The sequence below is a fragment of the Mobula hypostoma genome, chromosome 4 (genome assembly GCF_963921235.1).
Source record: "Mobula hypostoma chromosome 4, sMobHyp1.1, whole genome shotgun sequence".
In the NCBI taxonomy this organism is placed as follows: domain Eukaryota; kingdom Metazoa; phylum Chordata; class Chondrichthyes; order Myliobatiformes; family Myliobatidae; genus Mobula; species Mobula hypostoma.
The window spans coordinates 5802002-5824158 of record NC_086100.1 but is presented as its reverse complement, the minus strand read 5'-3'; the positions used below and the strand labels follow the sequence as shown (position 1 = coordinate 5824158).

The window sequence follows — 22157 nt, the reverse complement described above, 5'->3', positions numbered from 1 at the left end:
CTGATAGATGAGGGGTAATAACTATTCCTGAACCAGGTGCCATGGATCCTGAGGTTTCAGTACCTCCTTCCTGATGGCAGCAGTGAGAAGGGAGCATGGCCGGGATTGTGGGGGTCCCTGATGATGGATGCTGCTCTCCTGTGGTCATGCTCCATGGTGGGTAGGGGGACTTTACCCATGATGCGTCAGTGATGTAAAGACCATTGTCATAACTGAACACTTTTTGCAATAAGGTTGTACCATCCAGTGTCAGGAACATTTACACAGGAAGCAATTCTAACACACTTGAAGGGACAGGAGCTCACTACGGAGTGTAATGAATGACCAGGGTCAGTGTCAGTGAGCCAGTCATCAGTAAGGGACCAGAGATGGAGAGGGTCAGTAACTTTCTTTGCATAGGATCTGTCCTAGGACAAACATGTAAGGGTATTTACAAAGAAGGCAGAGCAGTACTGTTACTCTCTTAGGAGTTTGCACAGATTTTATTTCTTACATCCTTTACCAACATCAGGAGTAAAAATCTTTACGTTACATCTCCGTCTAAATGTGCAATGTGCAATCATAGTAATTTATAATAATTTATAATAAATAAATCAATGTACTTTACACTTATACTTTATACTTTATTGTCACCAAACAATTGATACTAGAACATACAATCATCACAGTGATATTTGATTCTGCACTTCCCATTTCCTGGATTACAAATATTAAATATTAAAAATAGTAAAAATTAGTAAATATTAAAAATTTAAATTATAAATCATAAATAGAAAATAGAAAAATGGAAAGTAAGGTAGTGCAAAAAAACCGAGAGGCAGGTCCGGATATTTGGAGGGTACGGCCCAGATCCGGGTCAGGATCCGTTCAGCAGTCTTATCACAGTTGGAAAGAAGCTGTTCCCAAAGCTGGCCGTATGAGTCTTCAAGCTCCTGAGCCTTCTCCCGGAGGGAAGAGGGACGAAGAGTGTGTTGGCTGGGTGGGTCGTGTCCTTGATTATCCTGGCAGCACTGCTCCGACAGCGTGCGGTGTAAAGTGAGTCCAAGGACGGAAGATTGATTGTGTGATGTGCTGCGCCGTGTTCACGATCTTCTGCAGCTTCTTTCGGTCTTGGACAGGACAACTTCCATACCAGCTTGTGATGCACACAATATAGACATACACTCAAATCAGTGTGAGTTCATCAGTCTGATGGCCTGGTGGAGGAAGCTGTCCCGGAGCCTGTTGGTCCTGGCTTTTATGCTGTGGTACCGTCTCCCAGATGGTAGCAGCTGGAATAGATTGTGGTTGGGGTGACAGGTCACGAATGATCCTTCAGGCCCTTTTCTCACACCCGTCTTTGTAAATGTCCTGAATCATGGGAAGTTCACAATTACAGATGTGCTGGGCCATCTGCACCACTCAGTGCAGAATCCTGCGATTAAGGGAGTTATGGTTCCTGTACCCGGCAGTGATGCAGCCAGTCAGGATGCTCTCATTTGTGACCCGGTAGAAAGTTCTTAGGATCTGGAGGCCCATACCAAACTTCCTCAACTGTCTGAGGTGAAAGAGGTGCTGTTGTACCTTTTTACCACACAGCCGGTGTGTACAGACCATGTGAGATCCTCAGTGATGTGGATGCTAAGGAACTTGAAGCTGTTTACCCTCTCAACCCCAGATCCATTGATGTCAATAGGGTGAGCCTGTCTCCATTCCTCCTGTAGTCCACAACCAGCTCCTTTGTTTTCATGACATTGAGGGAGAGGTTGTTTTCTTGAGACCACTGTGTCAGAGAGATGACTTCTTCCCTGTAGGCCACCTGGGTATTGTTTGAGATTAGGCCAATCAGTGTAGTGTCGTCAGCAAATTTAATTAGCAGGTTGGAGCTGTGGGTGGCGACACAGTCATGGATATACAGGGAGTAAAGGAGGGGACTTAGTACACAGCCCTGAGGGGCTCCTGTGTTGAGAGTCAAAGGGGTAGAGGTGAGGGAGCCCACTCTTACCACCTGCCAGCGATCTGATAGGAAGCCCAGGATCCATCTACACAAGCCAGGGTGAAGGCCAAGGACTCTGAGCTTCCTGTCGAACCTGGATAGAATTATCGTGTTGAATGCTGAACTGTAGTCCAAGAACAGCATTCTCACGTAAATGTCCTTCTTCTCCAGATGTGTAAGATGTGTCAGTCTTTGGGTGTAGTTTTTCATTGATTCTATTGTGTTTCTTTGTATTTATTGAGTGTGCTTGCAAGAGAATGAATCTCAGGGTGGTATATGGTGACATAAATGTACTTTGATAATAAATTTACTTTGAACTTCGAACATTGAAGGATTACACACATACACCTTGTTTATCTGTGGTGTGTGTGTATCTTTTGTATTTCTATACAAAGAGGAAGGAGGCAATTTCAGCCGAAGAAGTCTCTGTTGGAAAACCACAGCATACACTTAAAACATAGGTGCAGAATTAGGCCATTTGGTCCATTGAGTCTGCTCCACCATTCTAACATGGCTGACTTACTAGCCCTCTCAAATGCATTCTGCTGCTTTCTTCCCATAACCTTTGATGACCCGACTAATCAAGAACCTATCAATCTCCACTCCGAGCACCTCCACTCCGTCCGCCAAAACAGACAGGATCTCCCAGTAGCCACCCACTTCAACTCTGCTTCCCACTCCCATTCAGATATGTCCATACATGGCCTCCTCTACTGCCATGATGAGGCTAAACTCAGGTTGGAGGAGCAACACCTCATATACCGTCTAGGTAGTCTCCAACCCCTTGGTATGAACATAGAATTCTCCAACTTCCGGTAATTCCCTCCCCCTCCCTTCCCCTATCCCTATGTCCCTCTGCCCCCTCCCCCAGCTGCCTACCACCTCCCTCATGGTTCCGCCTCCTTCTACTACCCATTGTGTTGTCCCCTATTCCTTCTTCACCTTTCCTGCCTATCACCTCCCTGCCTCCCCTCCCCCACCCCTTTATCTTTCCCCTTACTGGTTTTTCACCTGGAACCTACCAGCCTTCTCCTTCCCACCCTCCCCCCACCTTCTTTATAGGGCCTCTGCCCCTTTCCTCTTCAGTCCTGACGAAGGGTTCCGGCCCAAAACGTCGACCGATCTTTTCCACGGATGCTGCCCGACCTGCTGAGTTCCTCCAGCGTGTTGTGAGTGTTGTCTGTTTGTGTTGTGTCCACTTTGAGTCTTTAACCTCTGGCCCTTGGCTCTCTCACTATAGAAAACATCTTCTCTGTGTAGGCCTTTCAATATTTGGTAGGTTTCAATGAGATCCCCCCTGCCCCCACCCTCCTGAACTCCAGCAAGGAGGCAGATTTGGGACATTTAAGAGATTCTCTACTAAGCACATGGATAATAGAATTGAGGGCCATGTGGGAAGGAGGGGTTGATTGATCTTAGAGTGGGTCAAATGGCCATCATAACATCTTGGGCTGAAGGCCCTGTACTGTGCTGACCTGTTCTATGAGGGAAGACCCAAGTCCATCAAACACTCCTCAGACTTTATGTCTTTCATTCCCAGGATTGTTCTCGTGAACATCCTCTGGAATAGTAATCCTATTAAAATTTAAGTTCAAGTTTATTGTCATCTGACTGTACATGTACACAACCAAACAAAACAACGTTCCTCCGGCCCTCATTGCACCAACACAACATATATCGTACAGCACATAAAATGAAATATTACCACTAATAAGTTAATCACATATCATTTAAAATGCATGTAGAAAACAGCAGCACAGGTAAACAGTAAACAGCTTGCTGTCCTACTATGAGACCTCGTAGCGTATTCATTAGCCTCACAGCCTGAGGGAAGAAGCTGTTATCCAGTCTGGCAGTCCTGGTCTTGATGGTCCTGTACCTCCTCCTTCTCAGCAGTGGGTCAAAGAGATTGTGGGATGGGTGGTAGAGATCCTCAACAATGCTTCATGCCCTTTTGTCTACACTAATTTGCCCTGTGACCTTATGCCTAGGAGCTCCCCCGAGGATTTTATCACTCAACCCACAAAGGGGACAATTTAGCCACCGTTAAACCCATCAGCCTGAACACCCGCGGGAGGAAGCTGGATCGCCTGGGTTGGAGAGAGGACCACACAATCACAGGGGGAACGTACAAGTTCTGCATGAACAGCACTTGGAGTTCAAGATTGTAGCTCTCTTCACTCAAATTCAGATTTATTTATTAATTTTTTGGGGTACTATGGCAGGGTAGAGGTTAGCGCAACACTATTAAAGCTTGGAGTGTTGGAATTTGGAGTTCAGTTCCAGTGTCGTCTGTAACTGAGTTTGTACGTACTTCCTGTGAATGAGTGTGTTTCTTCCAGGTCAAATAGGTGGATTCCTGGGCAGTATGGCTCAGTGGGCCAGAAGGGCCTGCTCCGTGCTCTGTCTCCAAACATGAAATCACATGTACATGGAAACATACAGGGAAATGTGTCAACCAACGCACCAGAGGATGTACTGGGGGCAGCCCACAAGTGTCAGCGCCAATATACAACACCCATAATGCTCGGCAGAACAACAAAATGGAACACAACAAGAACAAAACACCGACAGCATAACAAGCCTCTTTCCTCACTCCCATCCACCCACACACACAGACAGGCCTCCAACTCCAGGGCAGGGCTCTGGGCCTACTGGGTCCAGGGTTCAGTTGTCGGGCTTCAACTTTGACTTTCGATCGACTTTCGTGCTCCAGTCTTCAGTATTGGTTCTGGACTAGCCAATGATGGGACTCTGAACGCTGGGCCTACTGAATGACCAGCCCTCGTGCCTCCTGCTCGTACAGACTCCTGGTCATTGGCCTTTCTCACTCAAAGATGCAGTTGCTGCTGTTATACATTTAACAGTTAGAAGGCTGGTGATTGCCCTCTCCTTCTCAATATCCAAGAGCATGGAAGTTCAGCTGTGATCAGCTGAGTTCAGAAGGCCCCAGCTAATTGACGTTGTACTCTTGTCCATGAAGCCATAAAACATAGAAACAGAATTAGGTCACTCAGACCATCAGGTCTGCTGCACCATTCCATCATGGATGATTCATTATCCCTCTCAACCCCATTTTCTTGCTTTCTCCCTATAACCTTTTATGCTCTGATTAATTGAGAACTTATCAATCTCTGCCTTAAATATACCCAGTAACTTGGCCTCCACAGCCATCTGTGGCAATGAATTCCACAGACTCACCACCCTCTGGCTGAAGAAATTCTCCTTGTCTCTGTTCTAAATGGTCGTCCCTCTATTCTTAGGCTGTGTTCTCTGTTCCTACACACCCCAACTATAGGAAAATCCTCTCCATATCCACTCTAGCTAAGCCTTTCAATATCCAAAAGATAGAGACTAGCTGGAAGGAGAGCAGAGGGAATGTGGTTAATCTACCGTGTAATCGTGGTCAGTGTAGGTGGTAATCAATCATTGTAGTCATGGGTAATCATTCCACTATTTGATAAACAGATGGGGAAAAGATGATGAGTTTCCTAGCTGCTAAAAGCACAGGTGTAGAATCCAGACAGATAACTTGAAGGGTCAGTGAAGGGTTTTGGCCTGAAATGTTGGCTCTTTATTCCTTTCTGTCCGGCCTGCTGAGTTCCTCCAGCATTTTGTGTGTGTTATCTGTATTTCCAGTATCTGCGGAATCTCTTGTATTCATGTCTATCTAGATGGATTTTACACAGGACTAATGTGCCCATGTCAACCACTATTTCCAGCATCTCATTCCAAATACACACCATCCTTTGTGTGAAGAAGTTCCTGATGTTCCTTTTAAATCTCTCACCTCTGATCTTAAACCTACACCCTCTACCTGGGAAAAAGACCGTGTGTTTTCACCCTGTCCATGACCTCTGTCAGATCATCCCTCAATCTGTTATGTTCATGGAAATAAATTCCTAATCTTACACTGTATTCCATCTGCTACTTCTTTGCCCATCCTCCCAATTTGTCTAAATCCTTCTGCATACTCCCTTCTTCCTCAAGACGACCTGTCCATTCATCTAACTATGTATCATCTGCAGACTTGGTCACAAAGACATCAATTTCATCATCCAGATCACTGGGATGACACAAGGTGCTGGAATATAGAACAATAGTTAACAAATTGATGGAGGACCTCAGTGGGTCAGCTGACGTCTGTGGAGGGAGAGGGAATTGTCCATTTCCCTCTGCAGATGCTGCCTGACCCACTGAATTCCTCCAGCTGTTCGTTGAGTTGGTTTTGACATGTATGATTCGGATGGCACGTTGGCACAGTGGTTAACATAATGCTTTTCAGCGCCAGTGACCCTGGGTTCAATTCCCACTGCTGCCTGCAAAGAGTTTCTTTGTTCTTCCTGTGACCGTGTGGGTTTCCTCTGGGTGCTCTGGTTTCCTCCCATATTCCAAAGACGGATGGGTTGTAGGTTTATTAGTCACATCGGTGTAATTGGACACTGTTCCTCATTGGGTCAGGAGGTCTTGTTACTGCGTTGTATGTCTAAATACAAATGAACAAAATTAGGTATTAATAAAGCATTACTACAATCAGTGGTTACTTTATTAGCTACACCTGCTCATTAATGCAAATATCTAATCTGCCAATCATGTAGCAGCAACAAAGTGTATAAAAGCACGTTGGCATGGTCAAGAGGTTCAGTTCCTGTTCGGGTCAAGCATTCGAATGGGGAAGAAATGTGATCTAAGTGGCTTTGACTGTGGAATGATTGTTCGTGCCAGACAGGGTGGTTCAAGAATCTCAGAAAATGCTGATCTCCTGAGATTTTCACACACAATACTCTATAGAGTTTACAGAGAATGGTGCATTAAAAAAAACAAACAAAAAGAATCCAGCGAGCGACAGTTCTGTGTGTGAAAACAGCCTTGTCAGAGGGAGGTCAGAGGAGAAGGGCCAGACTGGTTCAAGCTGACAGTAACTCAGATAGCCACACGCAACAACAGTGGTGTGCAGAAGAGCATTTAATCATTTCAACGTGGATAGGTTTGTACTGCTTTCATTCATCACGTAGGGGGACATGGGAGAAGTAGGCCTTGCATCAACTTACTGTTGAACATAGAGCACTGAATAGCACAGCACAGGACAGGCCAATTGCGCAGAATGTTGCACCACCCTTGATGCCGATTTATACTGAATGTCCTCGTACTGTGTATCCCTCTGTCCATTTCATATTCATGTGTCTGTCTAACACCCCTTAAAGCACCCACCATCCATGGTAACCCATTCCACACAGCTACCACTCCCTGCATAAAGAAATCTTTCACCTCATAACACCTTTATACATCACCCCTCTAACAGCATATCCTGTAAAATCTGAGATTTATACCCTGGGGAAACTATTCTGACAGCCTAGGCCTATCTATACTTGCCATAATTTTAAAAACCTCCTCTAGGTCTCTCCTTAGCATAGAGAAAACAACTCAAGTTTGTCCCACCTTTCTGTATCGCTCGTACCATCTAATCTAAGCACCTCCTGATGAATCTTTTCTAATATGTCATGGTAGTGTAGCAGTCAGCGCGATGCTATTACAGCCCGGGGCATCAGAGCTGGGAGTTCAAATCCAACATCGTCTGCAAGGAGTCTGTATGATCACCCATGGGTTTCCTCCCAAGTCCAAAGACATTCTGATTGGTAGGTTAATTGGTCATTGTAAATTGTCCCATGATTAGGCTAGGGTGAAATTTGGGATTGCTGGGTGACACGGATCGAAGAGCCAGAAGGGCCTTCTCTGCACTGCATCTCTAAATAAAAAAGAATAAATAATATTGCCAAAACCATTACTGGATATAAAGCAATTTCAAAGCACTGAATAGCCTGAAAGCACCTACGACCAGGAAACTTCTGCCCGCTCTCATAAGACTATTCATTGCTTCCCTGGTACAATAGGTTGGATTCTTGACCTTACAATCTATTGCATTAGAATCTTGAACTATTGTCTGCCTGCACTGCACTTTCTCTTTAATTGTAACACTTTATTCTGCATTGTTACTGCTTCACCTTGTTCTACCTCAATGCACTGTGTAATGATCTGATCTGGATTAACACTCTACAGGACAAGCCTTTTCACCGTATTTCAGTACATGTGATGTTAAAAACCAACCCCAATTCCTATGGATTCTGTCATATTGCCTCATAATAAACTATCACCTTCTGCTGGTTTCTAAAACATCTTGTTGCAACTTTATAAGACACCAACAACACACTGGAGGAACTCAGCAGGTCGGGCAGCATCCGTGGAAACGATCAGTCAACGTTTCGGGCCGGAACCCTTTGTCTGGACTCAAAGGAAGGAGACGTGGCTGTGGTAGTGGGTCTGACTCAGGATCTGGTCGAAGAATCGGAGAGAGGCGGAGATCACAGAGGGGGAGCAGTGAGAGAGGGTCTCACTGAACTTGCGTCGAAGGGAAGATTTAAACTTCTTCAGGGTAGGCATACCTCGAAGGGTTCCGGCCCGAAACATTGACTGATCGTTTCCACAGATGCTGCCCAACCTGCTGAGTTCCTCCAGCGTGTTGTGAGTGTTGCTTTGACCCCAGAATCTGCAGATTAATTTGTGTTTATAAAACACTAGTTAGGCCGCATCTGAAAAATTGTATACACTTCTGCCCGCCCCAAATTGGGAAGAATGTCAAAGCTCTGGACAAGGTACAGAATAGGTTCACCAGGATGCTACCCAGATTAGAGAGAGCGTGTGCTATAATGAGACGATGAACAAACTTGAAAACGAGGAAATCTGCAGATACTGGAAATGCAAGCAACACACACAAAATGCTGGTGGAACGCAGCAGGCCAGGCAGCATCTCTAGGAAGAGGTACAGTCGACGTTTCGGGCCGAGATCCTTCGTCAGGACTAACTGAAAGAAGAGCTAGTGAGAGATTTGAATGTGGGAAGGGGAGGGGGAGATCCAAAACGATAGGAGAAGACAGGAGGGGGAGGGATGGAGCCAAGAGCTGGACAGGTGATTGGCAAAGGGGATATGAGAGGATCATGGGACAGGAGGCCTAGGGAGAAAGAAAGGTGGGGGAGCACCCGAGGAAGATGGAGACCAGGCAAGGAGTGATTGTGGGAGGGACTGAGAGAGAAAAAAGAGAGAGAAAAAAAAGGGGAAAAAAATAATAAATAAATAAATAAATAAGGGATGGAGTAAGAAAGCGAGGAGAGGCATTAACGGAAGTTAGAGAAGTCAATGTTCATGCCATCAGGTTGGAGGCTATCCAGACAGAATATAAGGTGTTGTTCCTCCAACCTGAGTGTGGCTTCATCTTTACAGTAGAGGAGGCCGTGGATAGACATGTCAGAATGGGAATGGGATGTGAAATTAAAATGTGTGGCCACTGGGAGATCCTGCTTTCTCTGGCGGACAGAGCGTAGGTGTTCAGCAAAGCGGTCTCCCAGTCTGCGTTGGGTCTCGCCAATATATAGAAGGCCACATCAGGAGCACCGGACGTAGTATATCACCCCAGCCGACTCACAGGTGAAGTGTCACCTCACCTGGAAGGACTATCTGGGGCCCTGAATGGTGCTGAGGGAGGAAGTGTAAGGGCATGTAACACTTGTTCCGCTTACAAGGATAAGTGCCGGGAGGGAGATCGGTGGGAAGAGGTGAGGCGAGTGGACAAAGGAGTCATGTAGGGAGGGATCCCTGCAGAAAGCAGAAAGAAAGGGGGAGGGAAAGATGTGCTTAGTGGTGGGATCCCGTTGGAGGCGGCGGAAGTTACGGAGAATTATATGTTGGACCCGGAGGCTGGTGGGGTGGTAGGTGAGGACAAGGGGAACCCTATCCCTAGTGGGGTGGTGGGAGGATGGAGTGAGAGCAGATGTGCATGAAATGGGGGAGATGCGTTTGAGAGCAGAGTTGATGGTGGAGGAAGGGAAGCCCCTTTCTTTAAAAAAGAAAGACATCTCCTTTGTCCTGGAACGAAAAGCCTCATCCTGAGAGCAGATGCGGCGGAGACGGAGGAATTGCAAGAAGGGGATGGCATTTTTACAAGAGACAGGGTGAGAAGAGGAATAGTCCAGATAGCTGTGAGAGTCAGTAGGCTTATAGTAGACATCAGTAGATAAGCTGTCTCCAGAGATAGAGACAGAAAGATCAAGAAAGGGGAGGGAGGTGTCAAAAATGGACGAGGTAAGTTTGAGGGCAGGGTGAAAGTTGGAGGCAAAGTTAATGAAGTCAACAAACACAGCATGCGTGCAGGAAGCAGCGCCAATGCAGTCGTCGATGTAGCGAAGGAAAAGTGGGGGACAGATACCAGTATAGGCTTGGAACATGGATTGTTCCACAAAGCCAATAAAAAGGCAGGCATAGCTGGGACCTACACGGGTGCCAATAGCTACACCTTTAGTTTGAAGGAAGTGGAAGGAGCCAAAGGAAAAGTTATTAAGAGTAAGGACTAATTCCGCTAGATGGAGCAGAGTGGTGGTGGAGGGGAACTGATTAGGTCTGGAATCCAAAAAGCAGCAGAGGGCTTTGAGACCTTCCCGGTAGGGGATGGTATATAGGGACTGGACATCCACAGTGAAAATAAGGCAGTGGGGGTCAGGGAACTTAAAATCATTGAAAAAATTCAGAGTCTGAGAAGTGTCATGAACATAGGTGGGAAGGGATTGAACAAGGGGGGTAAAAACCGTGTCGAGGTATGCAGAAATGAGTTCGGTGGGGCAGGAGCAAGCTGAGACAATGGGTTTAACTGGACAGGCAAGTTTGTGGATCTTGGGTAGGAGGTAGAAACGGGAAGTGCAAGGTGTGGGAACTATGAGGTTGGTGACAGTGGATGGGAGATCCCCAGAGCTGATAAGGTTGGTGATGGTGTGGTCTGTGCCGTGTCTTTACCATCCCTCTGACCTTCAACTCTCTGAGGCAGAGCGCTCTGTCCTCAGGACTGTCCTCACCTTTGTCCTCCTTCGCCCTCACCTCAGCAAGTTTCACGTGCACCATGACACTGAACTCTTCTTCTGCCGGCTCTGTCTTCAAGCCCACTTCTTCGGCAAGGACTCTCCCACCCCTACCAATGACCCCTTCTCCCGTCTTCAACCCTCCTCCCGTCTTCAACCCTCTTCCTCTTCATGGACACCCTGCTCTGGTCTTCTGCCTGCTCTGGATCTCTTTATTGCTAACTGCTGACGGGACATCAACTGTCTCGACTTCACCGCACCTTGTTCCAATTCCAAACTCATTCCTTCTGAACGCTCTGTTCTCCACTCCCTCTGCACTAATCCCAACCTTACTATAAAACCCGCAAATAAGGGGGGTGCAGCTGTAGTCTGGCGTACTGACCTCTACCTTGCTGAGGCACAGTGACAACTCGCTGATATCTCCTCTTATCTACCCCTCGATCATGACCCCACTAAGGAGCACCAGGCCATTATCCCCCACACCATCACCAACATTATCAGCTCTGGGGATCTCCCATCCACTGTCACCGACCTCATAGTTCCCACACCACACACTTCCCGTTTCTACCTCCTACCCAAGATCCACAAACCTGCCTGTCCATGTAGACCCAGTGTCTCAGCTTGCTCCTGCCCCACCGAACTCATCTCTGCATACCTTGACACTGTCTTATCCCCCTTTGTTTAATCCCTTCCTACCTATGTTCGTGACACTTCTCACGCTCTGAATTTTTTCTTTTTTTTGGTCTGAATTTTTTCAATGATTTTAAGTCCCTGGCCCCCACTGCTTTACTTTCACCATGGATGTCCAGTCCCTATATTGTACACCTTCATCCCCCACCAGGAAGGTCACAAAGCTTTTTGCTTCTTTCTGGATTCGAAACCTAACCAGTTTTCCTTTACCACCACTCTCCTCCATCTAGGAGGATTAGTCCTTACTCTTAATAATTTCTCCTATGGCTCCTCCCACTTCCTCCAAACTAAAGGTGTACCCATGGGCACCTGTATGGGTCCCAGCTATTTATTCCTTTTTGTTGGCTTTGTGGAACGGTCCATGTTCCAAGCCTATACTGGTGTCCGTCCCCCACTTTTCCTTCGCTATATCGACGACGGCATTGGCGCTGCTTCCTGTACGCATGCTGTGTTTGTTGACTTCATTAACTTTGCTCCAACTTTCACCCTGCCCTCAAGTTTACCTGGTCTATTTTTGACACCTCCCTCCCCTTTCTTGATCTTTCTGTCTCTATCTCTGGAGACAGCTTATCTACTGATGTCTACTATAAGCCTACAGACTTCACAGTTACCTGGACTATTCCTCTTCCCACCCTGTCTCTTGTAAAAATGCCATCCCCTTCTCACAATTCCTCCATCTCCACAGCATCTGCTCTCAGGATGAGGCTTTTCATTCCAGGATGAAGGAGATGTCTTCCTTTTTTAAAGAAAGGGGCTTCCAATCCTCCACCATCAACTCTGCTCTCAAACGCATCTCTCCCATTTCACGCACATCTGCTCTCACCCCATCCTCCCACCACCCCACTAGGGATAGGGCTTCCCTTGTCCTCACCTACCACCCCACCAGCCTCCGGGTCCAACTCATAATTCTCCGTAACTTCTGCCACCTCCAACGGGATCCCACCACCAAGCACATCTTTCCCTCCCCCACTCTCTCTGCTTTCTGCAGGGATCGCTCCCAACGCGGGCACTTATCCTTGTAAGTGGAACAAGTGCTACACATGCCCTTACACTTCCTCCCTTACCACCATTCCTTCCACCAGACAGTCCTTCCAGGTGAGGCGACACTTCACCTGTGAGTCGGCTGGGGTGATATACTGCGTCCGGTGCTCCCGATGTGGCCTTTTATATATTGGCGAGACCCGACGCAGACTGGAAGACCATTTTGCTGAACACCTATGCTCTGTCCGCCAGAGAAAGCAGGATCTCCCAGTGGCCACACATTTTAATTCCACGTCCCATTCCCATTCTGATATGTCTATCCACGGCCTCCTCTACTGTAAAGATGAAGCCACACTCAGGTTGGAGGAACAACACCTTATATTCCGTCTGGGTAGCCTCCAACCTGATGGCATGAACATTGACTTCTCTAACTTCCGCTAATGCCCCACCTCCCCTTTGTATCCCATCCATTATTTATTTATTTATGTATGTATGTATGTATGTATGTGTTATTTTTTCCCTTTCTTTTCTCTCTCCTTTTTCTCCCTCTGTCCCTCTCACTATACCCCTTGCCCATCCTCTGGGCTCCCCTCCCCCTTTCTTTCTCCCTGGGCTTCCTGTCCCATGATCCTCTCATATCCCCTTTTGCCAATCACCTGTCCAGCTCTTGGCTCCATCCCTTCCCCTCCTGTCTTCTCCTATCATTTTGGATCTCCCCCTCCCCCTCCCACTTTCAAATCTCTTACTCACTCTTCCTTCAGTTAGTCCTGACGAAGGATCTCGGCCCAAAACGTCAACTGTACCTCTTCCTATAGATGCAGCCTGGCCTGCTGCGTTCACCAGCGTCTTGCATGAACAAACTTGTGTTGCTTTCTCTGGAGTGGTGGAGGCTGAGGGACGATTTGGTAGAGGGTTATAAGATTTGAGAGGCATGGATAGAGTAGACAGCCAGTATCTTTTCCTCAGCAATACACACAAAATCATGGAGGAACTCAGCAGGTCAGTCAGCATCATTGAAAATGATTGGACAGTCAATGTTTCTGGCCTGGACCCTTCTTCAGTGCTCTTTTTCCCAGGGTTGAAATCTCTAATACTACATATATGTAGGCATCCATTAGTCCCATGAGACCATGGATTTGTGCCTTGGAAGGTTTCCAGGGCGCAGGCCTGGGCAAGGTTGTATGGAAGACCGGCAGTTGCCCATGCTGCAAGTCTCCCCTCTCCACGACACCAATGTTGTCCAAGGGGAGGACATTAGGACCCATACAGCTTGGCACCAGTGTTGTCGCAGAGCAATGTGTGATTAAGTGCCTTGCTCAAGGACACAACACGCTGCCTCAGCCAAGGCTTGAACTAGCGACCTTCAAATCACTAGATGATCGCTTTAACCACGAGCCAACATACTAGAGGGCATGCATTTAAGGTGAAAGGGGCTAATTTCCATGCAGATATGAGGGACAGAGTTTTTTTGTAACACAGAGAGTGGTGGGTGCCTGGAATGTGCTGCCTGGAGTGGTGATAGAGGCAGATACATTAGAGACTTTTAGACAGGACCCACACCACCAGGATCAGGAACAATTATTACCCCTCAATCTCAACTCTTCAACCAGGCGGGATAAATTCACTTAGCCTCATTCACTTCAGCATTGAACTGTACCACAAACTATGGACTCATATTCAAGTACTCTTTAGCTCATTTTCTCGATATTTTTTGCTTAATAATTTATTATCAGTGTTACTATTTCTTTGGTTAATTGGTTCAGCACACCGTTATGAGCCAAAGGACCTATTCCTGTGCTGTATTGTTCCGTGCTCTATGCTCTCCAATCCCAGCAGTATTCACTCACTGGCAACACTAATTTCCTGTAATCTGTGACAGCCTTTCTATTTAACCAGGGTATGACTCATTCTTTCAGAGAAGTTTATCTTTCTCCAAGGGATGTTCATTCATTGAGAATTACACAATACCTCAGAATGCTTTCAATTGTTTTTTTCTGCTGGGAAAAGGTTCTGTCTAATTTTCCCATCAATATTAATCAACTTTCTGCTTATTCTTAGGTAAAGATTTTAAGCCCACACGTCATTCCAATCAATGTACAATGGATTCTGGTTAATTGGGCCATCGGTTAAACAGGGTACCGCTTATTTGGAACAACTCTTGCGCAAGAACTAAACAAGAAAATATCAGGAATTCCCTTCATTTATTTGGGAAACTCCACCACTTAATTGGGGCAGGAGACTGTTGCTGAACAGTTTCTAACTAGTGTCAGATGCATGCACTTGTGTCGCTGTCAGACACTACTCAATTATTAGAGCGAATCCTTTTTAAATAGTGTCAGTGTTCAAAAAGTACTGATTTTTGTCACTGATGGTTGGTGAGAAATAAGTGGCAAGACAATTCAGAGCTGTTTTGCTTATTGCAGTTTCTAGATTGTTCCCGATGTTGGGGAGGTCCAGAACGAGGGGTCATAGTTTGAGGATAAAGGGGAAGCCTTTTAGGACCGAGATTAGGAAAAACTTCTTCACACAGAGACTGGTGAATCTGTAGAATTCTCTGCCACAGGAAACAGTTGAGGCCAGTGCATTGGCTATATTTAAGAGGGAGTTAGATATGGCCCTTGTGGCTAAAGGGATCAGGGGGTATGGAGGGAAGGCTGGAACAGGGTTCTGAGTTGGATGATCAGCCATGATCATACTGAACGGTGGTGCAGGCTCGAAGGGCCGAATGGCCTACTCCTGCACCTATCTTCTATGTTTCTATGTTTCTAAGCATTCATGATTGGAGATACCAAAAATGGCCAGGAGATGATTTCAACAATTTAGGAACTACTAAGAATTCAAAGGTATCGACAACAATCTTGAACATTATGATGAAAGTGGAGAATTGGAGGAAGCAGTCATCGAAAATTGTATCAAGGCAGTCCATTATCTGTGCTAGGTGTCTGCACTGAATTTGTTCATTCACTGTCATTCAACAGAATGTGGCATCGTACATTGGGTGAACTCCTCTATCAGTATCTATTAGGAACTAATGCACAATTTTATGGTTGTAGTACTATTGGTACTGTTCAAATTTATTGTGCATTTCATTTAAATAGATGATTTAAATTATGTACTCTTCAAGAAGGGAGGGAGGCAGAAAAAGGGAAATTATAGGCTAGTTGGTCTGACCACAGTGGCTGGGAAGATGTTGGAATGGATTGTTAAGGATGTGGTTTCAGGGTACTTGAAGGCACATAATAATATAGCAACACACATCAAAGTTGCTGGTGAACGTAACAGGCCAGGCAGCATCTCTAGGAAGAGGTACAGTCGACGTTTCGGGCCGGGACCCTTTGTTTCGAATAATAATAATGTAGGCCGTTTTCAGCATAGTTTTCTTAAGGGAATATCTTGCCTTACAAATCTGTTGGAATTCTTTGAAGAAATAGCAAGCAGGATAGACAATAGAGAATTGGTTGATGCTGTGTTCTTGGATTTTCAGAAGGCCTTTGACAAGGTGTCACACATGATGCTGCTTAACAAACTACGAGCCCATGGTGTTACAGGAAAGATTCGAGCGTGGATGAAGCAGTGGCTGATTGGCAGGAGGCAAAGAGTGGGAATAAAGGGAGTCTTTTCCAGCTGGCTGCTGGTGACTAGTGGTGTTCCACATGGGATTGTATTGGGACTGATTCTTTTACTGTTATACGTCAATGATTTGAATGATGGAATTCATGGTTTTGTTGCAAAATTGCAGACGATATGAAGATAGGTGGAGGGGCAGGTAGGTTTGAGGAAGTAGAGAGGCTACAGAAGGAGGCACATAATGGGTTAAGAGAAACGGCAGGTGGAATACAGTGTCGGGAAGTGTATGGTCATGCATTTTGATAGAAGTAATTAAAGGGTTGATTATTTGCTAAATGGAGAGAAAATACAAAAATCTGAGGTGTAAAGGGACTTGGGAGTCCTTGTGAATGATTCCCTGAAGGTTAATTTGCAGGTTGAGTCTAAGGTGAGAAAGCCAAATGTGATGTTAACATTAACTCCAAGAGGACTAGAATATAAAAGCCAGGATGTAATGTTGAGATTTAATAGAGCACTGATGAGGTCTCACTTGAAGTATTGTGAGCAGTTTTAGGCCCCTTACCTTGAAAATGATGTGCTGAAACTGGAGAAAGTTGAAAGAAGGTTTACGTAAATGATTCCAGGATTGAAAGGTTTGTCATATGAAGAGTGTTTGATGGCTCTGGGCCAGTATTCACTGTATTCATCAAGACTCATAAAGGCTCTTGGACTGAAACTTCAACTCTTTACTCTTTTCCATAGATGCTGCACGGCCTGAGTTCCTCCAGTATTTTGTGTGTATTAAAAAGTAGTTCTTATCTTTTTTTAATACCTTTTTAAGTATTTCCATGAAAGTTTGGCTAATTGGGCCAAAATGTACTGGTCCTGATTTATCCCAATTTATTGGAGTGTACTATAAAATTACTACTGGGTGGCCAATTTAATAGGTAATGCATTGAAACTAGATTAACAATTATTTTGTTCTCTTTTACACTTGTGTACGAGAAATGACATTCTTTCATTTGTTAAGTGCCGTGTCCTATAATGTCGCTGGTCATGGTCTTCCCATGACCATGATTGTTCTTGGCAAATTTTTCTGCAGAAATGGTTTGCCATTGCCAACTTCTGGGCAGGGACTTTGCATGATGGGTGGCCCCAGCCATTATCTACAGTCTCCAGAGATCGTCTACCTGGCACCAGTGTTCACATAACCAGAACTTGTGCAATGCACCAGCTGCTCGTACGACCATCTACCATCTGCTCCTGTGGCTTCACCTGATCCTGATGGGGGTGTGGTGCTAAGCAGATGCTACATCTTGCCCAAGGGTGACCCAGAGGCTAGCGGTGGTAAGGAGTGCCTTCAACCTCCTTTGGTAGGGAGGTGTCTTGCTAGAAATGACACTAAACAATCTTAAATTTTGAAGCCATGATCCTCCTGACTGTGAGGGTAAGATCCTTTCCTGCTGAGCGGAAAGATAAGGACATCATAAATACCCCAATGCATTGTGGGTAATGGGAATGTAATGTGTGTTACCTAGATGCCTGATGACAAGCTAGCTGACAATGAATTTCTGAATCACCTTTTGCCCTTGTTATTTAAGTTGCTTCCATTTCTCCACACACAAAGGCCACTTTATTAGTTAGCTCCTGTACCTAGTAAAGTGGCCACTGAGTGTATGTTCATGGTCTCCTACTGCTGTATCCCATCCACATCACGGTTCGATGTGCTGTGCATTCAGAGATGCTCTTCTGCACACCACTGTTGTAACGTGTGGTTATTTGAGTTCCTGTCAGCTTGAGCCAGTCTGGCCATTCTCTCATTAACAAGAGGTTTTCACTTACAGAACTGCTGCTCACAGATGTTTTTTGTTTTTTGCACCATTCTCTGTTAACTCTGGAGACTGTTGTGTGTGAAACTCCCAGGAGATCAGCAGTTTCTGAGATAAGGGATCGGTATTGTCTGACACCAACAATCAATCCACAGTCAAAATTACTTAGATCACATTTCTTCCCCATTCTGATATTTGACCTGAACAACAACCGAACCTCTTGACCATGTCAGCATGCTTTTATGCATTGAGTTGCTGCCACGTGATTGGCTGATCAGATATTAGGTGTACCTCATATAGTGGCCACTGAGGGCATGAGCATCAGTGCGGCTTCACTTCGGATATTGTGTTCATTTTTGCTTGCCCACTATAGAAAATGTTATCAAATTAGAATTGCTGCAAAATAATAAATTTCAAGACATACGTCGGTGATAATAGACCTGATTCTGATTTTGATACTAAGAGTGCAGAAATGATTTACCAGAATGTTGCCTAGTCTTGAGGGCCAGAGTTGCAAGGAGATGTTATGTAGACTAGGAATTTACAGCCTTGAATGTGGAAGATTGAGGGGCGACCTGTTAGAGGTATGGAGAGATAATTGGAGGCATAGACAGGGTGAAAGTACAATGCTTTTCCCTGAAGAAGGACTGTTAAATACAAGTGGGCATTGCTTTAATATCTGAGGTGAAGGACTGAACAGGGGCATCAGGGTCCGCTTCTTCAGACAAAGGGTGCTGCGTATTTGGAAGGAACTGCGGTTGAAGCAGGCACATTAGCAGTGTATAAAAGCCATCTCGTTACAGTAGGTATGTGAACACAAGAGATTCTGCAGATGCTGGAAATCCAGAGCAACACCCACAAAATGCTGGAGGAACTCAACAGGTCAGGCAACATCTATGCAAATGAATAAACAGGCAATACTTCGGGCCAAAACCCTTCATCAGGACATGGATTGGAGAGGTTGAGGGCTATGCGTCAAATGGGGTCAGCACGGGTAAGATGGGCTGAAGGGCCTGTTTCAGTGCTGTCTGAAACCATGACTATCAACTCTGGCTTTCTTTATTAGAGGTACGAATGGCCACCGCATATCCTTTTGCTCAGACTGACAGTTCTAGTTGCTCCTATAAGACCATAAGACATAGGAGCAGAATTAGCTCAGCATGGCTGATTCATTATCTCTCTCAATCCCATTCTCCTTTCTTTTCCCCATAACTTTTGATGCCCTGACTAGTCAAGGACCTATCAACCTCAACTTTAAGTGTACACAATGATTTGGCCTCCTCAGCCATCTGTGGCAATGAATTTCACAAATTCACCACCCTCTAACTGAAAAAATTCCTCCTCATTTTTGTTCTAAATGGATATCCCTCTATTCTGAGGCTGTGCTCTCTGGTTCTAGACTCCCCCACTATGGGAGACACCCTCTCCATGGCCACTCTATTTAGGCCTTTCAACATCCGATAGGTTTCAAAGAGATTCCCCCCCCCCCCCATTCTTCTAAACTCCAGCAAATACAGGCCCAGATCCACAAAACACTCCTCATGCATGAGTCCGAGCCACACACATCAAAGTTGCTGGTGAACGCAGCAGGCCAGGCAGCATCTCTAGGAAGAGGTACAGTCGATGTTTCGGGCTGAGACCCTTCCTCAGGACTAACTGAAAGAAGAGCTAGTAAGAGATTTGAAAGTCTTTTTAAAAAATGGTGAAAATAAAGCGGTGGGGGCCAGGGAACTTAAAATCACCGAAAAGTTTAAGAGTGTGAGAAGTGTCACGAACATAGGTAGGAAGGGATTGAACAAGGGGAGATAAAACCGTGTCGAGGTATGCAGAAACGAGTTCGGTGGGGCAGGAGCAAGCTGAGACAATAGGTCTGCCGGGACAGGCAGGTTTGTGGATCTTGGGCAGGAGGCATGAACCCTTTCATTCCCGGAATCATTCTCCTGAACCTTGTTTGAACCCTCTCCAATGCCAGCACACCTTTTTTGGAGGTTTCCAAAACTACTTACTATACTCCAAGTGCAGTTTAACCAATTTCTTATATTGCCTCAGACAATTAATCTTTTTTTCCAGCTAACAGTCCCGTCCCGTGTTTACAGACACCTGTGTCTTCTCCTTGCAGGTGTGTGCTACGCCGAGTTTGGTGTCCGGGTGCCGAAGACCACTGGCTCGGCCTACACGTACAGTTACGTGACAGTGGGAGAGTTTGTGGCCTTCTTCATCGGCTGGAACCTAATCCTGGAGTATCTGATTGGCACGGCAGCTGGCGCCAGTGCCCTGAGCAGTATGTTTGATTCACTGGCCAACCACACCATCAGTCACTGGATAGTGGACGACGTGGGCACCTTAAATGGACTCGGTAGGTCACCGTACACATTGCAGATTAAAGGTTACTTTACTTGCCATAAGAACTTCGAAATATGAAACATACAGAGAAATGTATCCTGTAAATGCTTGCAAAATAATCACAAGGTAGTACAGTTAATGAAAAATTAGCTTTATTTGTCGCATGTGCATCGAAACATACGATGAAATGCATAATTTGTGTCATAACCAAAACAAATAGATGCTGGGAACAGGAGTAGGCCTTCTGGCCCATTGAAATGGCTCCACCATTCAATAAAGATAAAAAATATTGCGTCTATTTGTCACGTGTACATGGAAACACACAGTGAAATTCATAGTTTGTATCAGTAACCAACACACTCTGAGATGTGCTCGGGGCAGTTCGTGTGATTCCAGTGCTAGCACAGCATTCCCACAACTCACTAACCCTAACCCATTGTCGTTAGGATGTGGGAAGAATCCACAGCACCCGGAGGAAACCCACATGGTCATAACAAGAACGTCCACGCTTCTTACAGACGGTGATGTGAATTGAACCCGGATTGCTGCCACTGCACTACCCGCTATGCTACCCGCCACCCCACGCTGACTGGGTTGATCAGCTGATGTCGAATAGCAATGGCTTCTATTCAGAGTTCATCCACAAAGCACGTTTGTTTTTTATGGGTCATTCCCTCTGAAGCCTCCCAGAATCTTACAGGTCCTTCACCAACACCACCGCCATCTCCACAGTTCTCCAGTGAGCCCTGCATTGTTGTATAATAATTAAGGACCCTGCATTGGTCAGGGCCGACCTTGAATGTTCCGCCCTAGCCATCTATGTGATTTGCAAGCCAGGGAAGTATGATATTGAGAGCAAGCTATAGCCAATGCAGCAGGTCCCCCCTCTCCACACAGCTGATGGATCCAAAGGAACAACAGAGACCCATACAATTTGGCACTGGTGTTGTCGCAGGAGTTGCCAGTCCGTGTTGCACTCAACGCAGGACTACCTTAGGGATTGTTCATCAGGGTTTACTTCCGAAGACTTCCCCATGAGTGGGTATAGCCTCAAGAGATCAGAGTTTTCCAGGTGAGCTCCCACACACGGCTGATGAACCCCATTTGCCCAAAGTGACTGTTTTTAAGGCACCATTAACCCACCTTTGCCCCTTCTGCCGTCAGTGAAACGGTTCCACTGGGCTTAGTAGCTAAACCACTTGTGAAGGCCAGGAGCTGGACTTGGTTGTCAGAGGTTATTTGAGGCGCATGCATTGGGAGCGTTTAATAGATAGTGGGAGCTTATCCCCATCTTCCCTCACTCTGCTATGACAGCTTTAAGGAACCTTATCTCTACCACCCTGCTGTTGTACATGCGTGTAATACACCATTACCCCAGATCTTCAGGGAACAACAGCGTAATTGTGGTCATAACAAGGGAAACAAAGTGGCCGATGTTCATAGTGCATAGTTCAGGTTCAACGGTGAAGTGGACAGGCTCTTGCAAACACAAGAAAAACATTCAGAACAATCACTTGCACTGTTTGTTGGACTGTGCACCACCTCCGATGCCTTCCTTCCTGGGTAGCTGAGACCACCGGCAACATGGTGCGCAACAAGTCCATCTCCACCGCCATCGAACAATCCGCCAGTGGGACAGACCTGCAATACCTGATGTTCTCAATACTTGGGAGTGTCTTGCAAACATACGACAGATGCAAGGGCCAAATAATTAGACCTTTGCTTGGACCTGGAGAGGCTACTGTTACTGAGGGTGTCGCCATATTGGTAAGGCCATTGTGAGTTATATCTTTGAGTTAGTCCCAAGGAAGTGCAGAAGAGACCCTGGATTAGTTCTGTATCAGAATGACAAATTTTTCTTCTTCGTTAAGATACCTCTACAGGGGCATAGC

At 45.9% G+C, this 22157-nt stretch overlaps 1 protein-coding gene across 2 annotated transcripts in view; it reads left to right on the top strand.

The window, feature by feature from the left end:
- The window catches only part of LOC134345100 (solute carrier family 7 member 14-like), a 188167-nt gene that overhangs the window by 104754 nt on the left and 61256 nt on the right, over positions 1 to 22157 (top strand). For both annotated transcript variants that reach the window (XM_063045259.1, XM_063045258.1), the window contains one exon: positions 20042 to 20278. In XM_063045259.1, coding sequence (XP_062901329.1) covers positions 20042 to 20278 — 237 coding nt within the window. The remainder of the gene's footprint in view (positions 1 to 20041; positions 20279 to 22157) is intronic.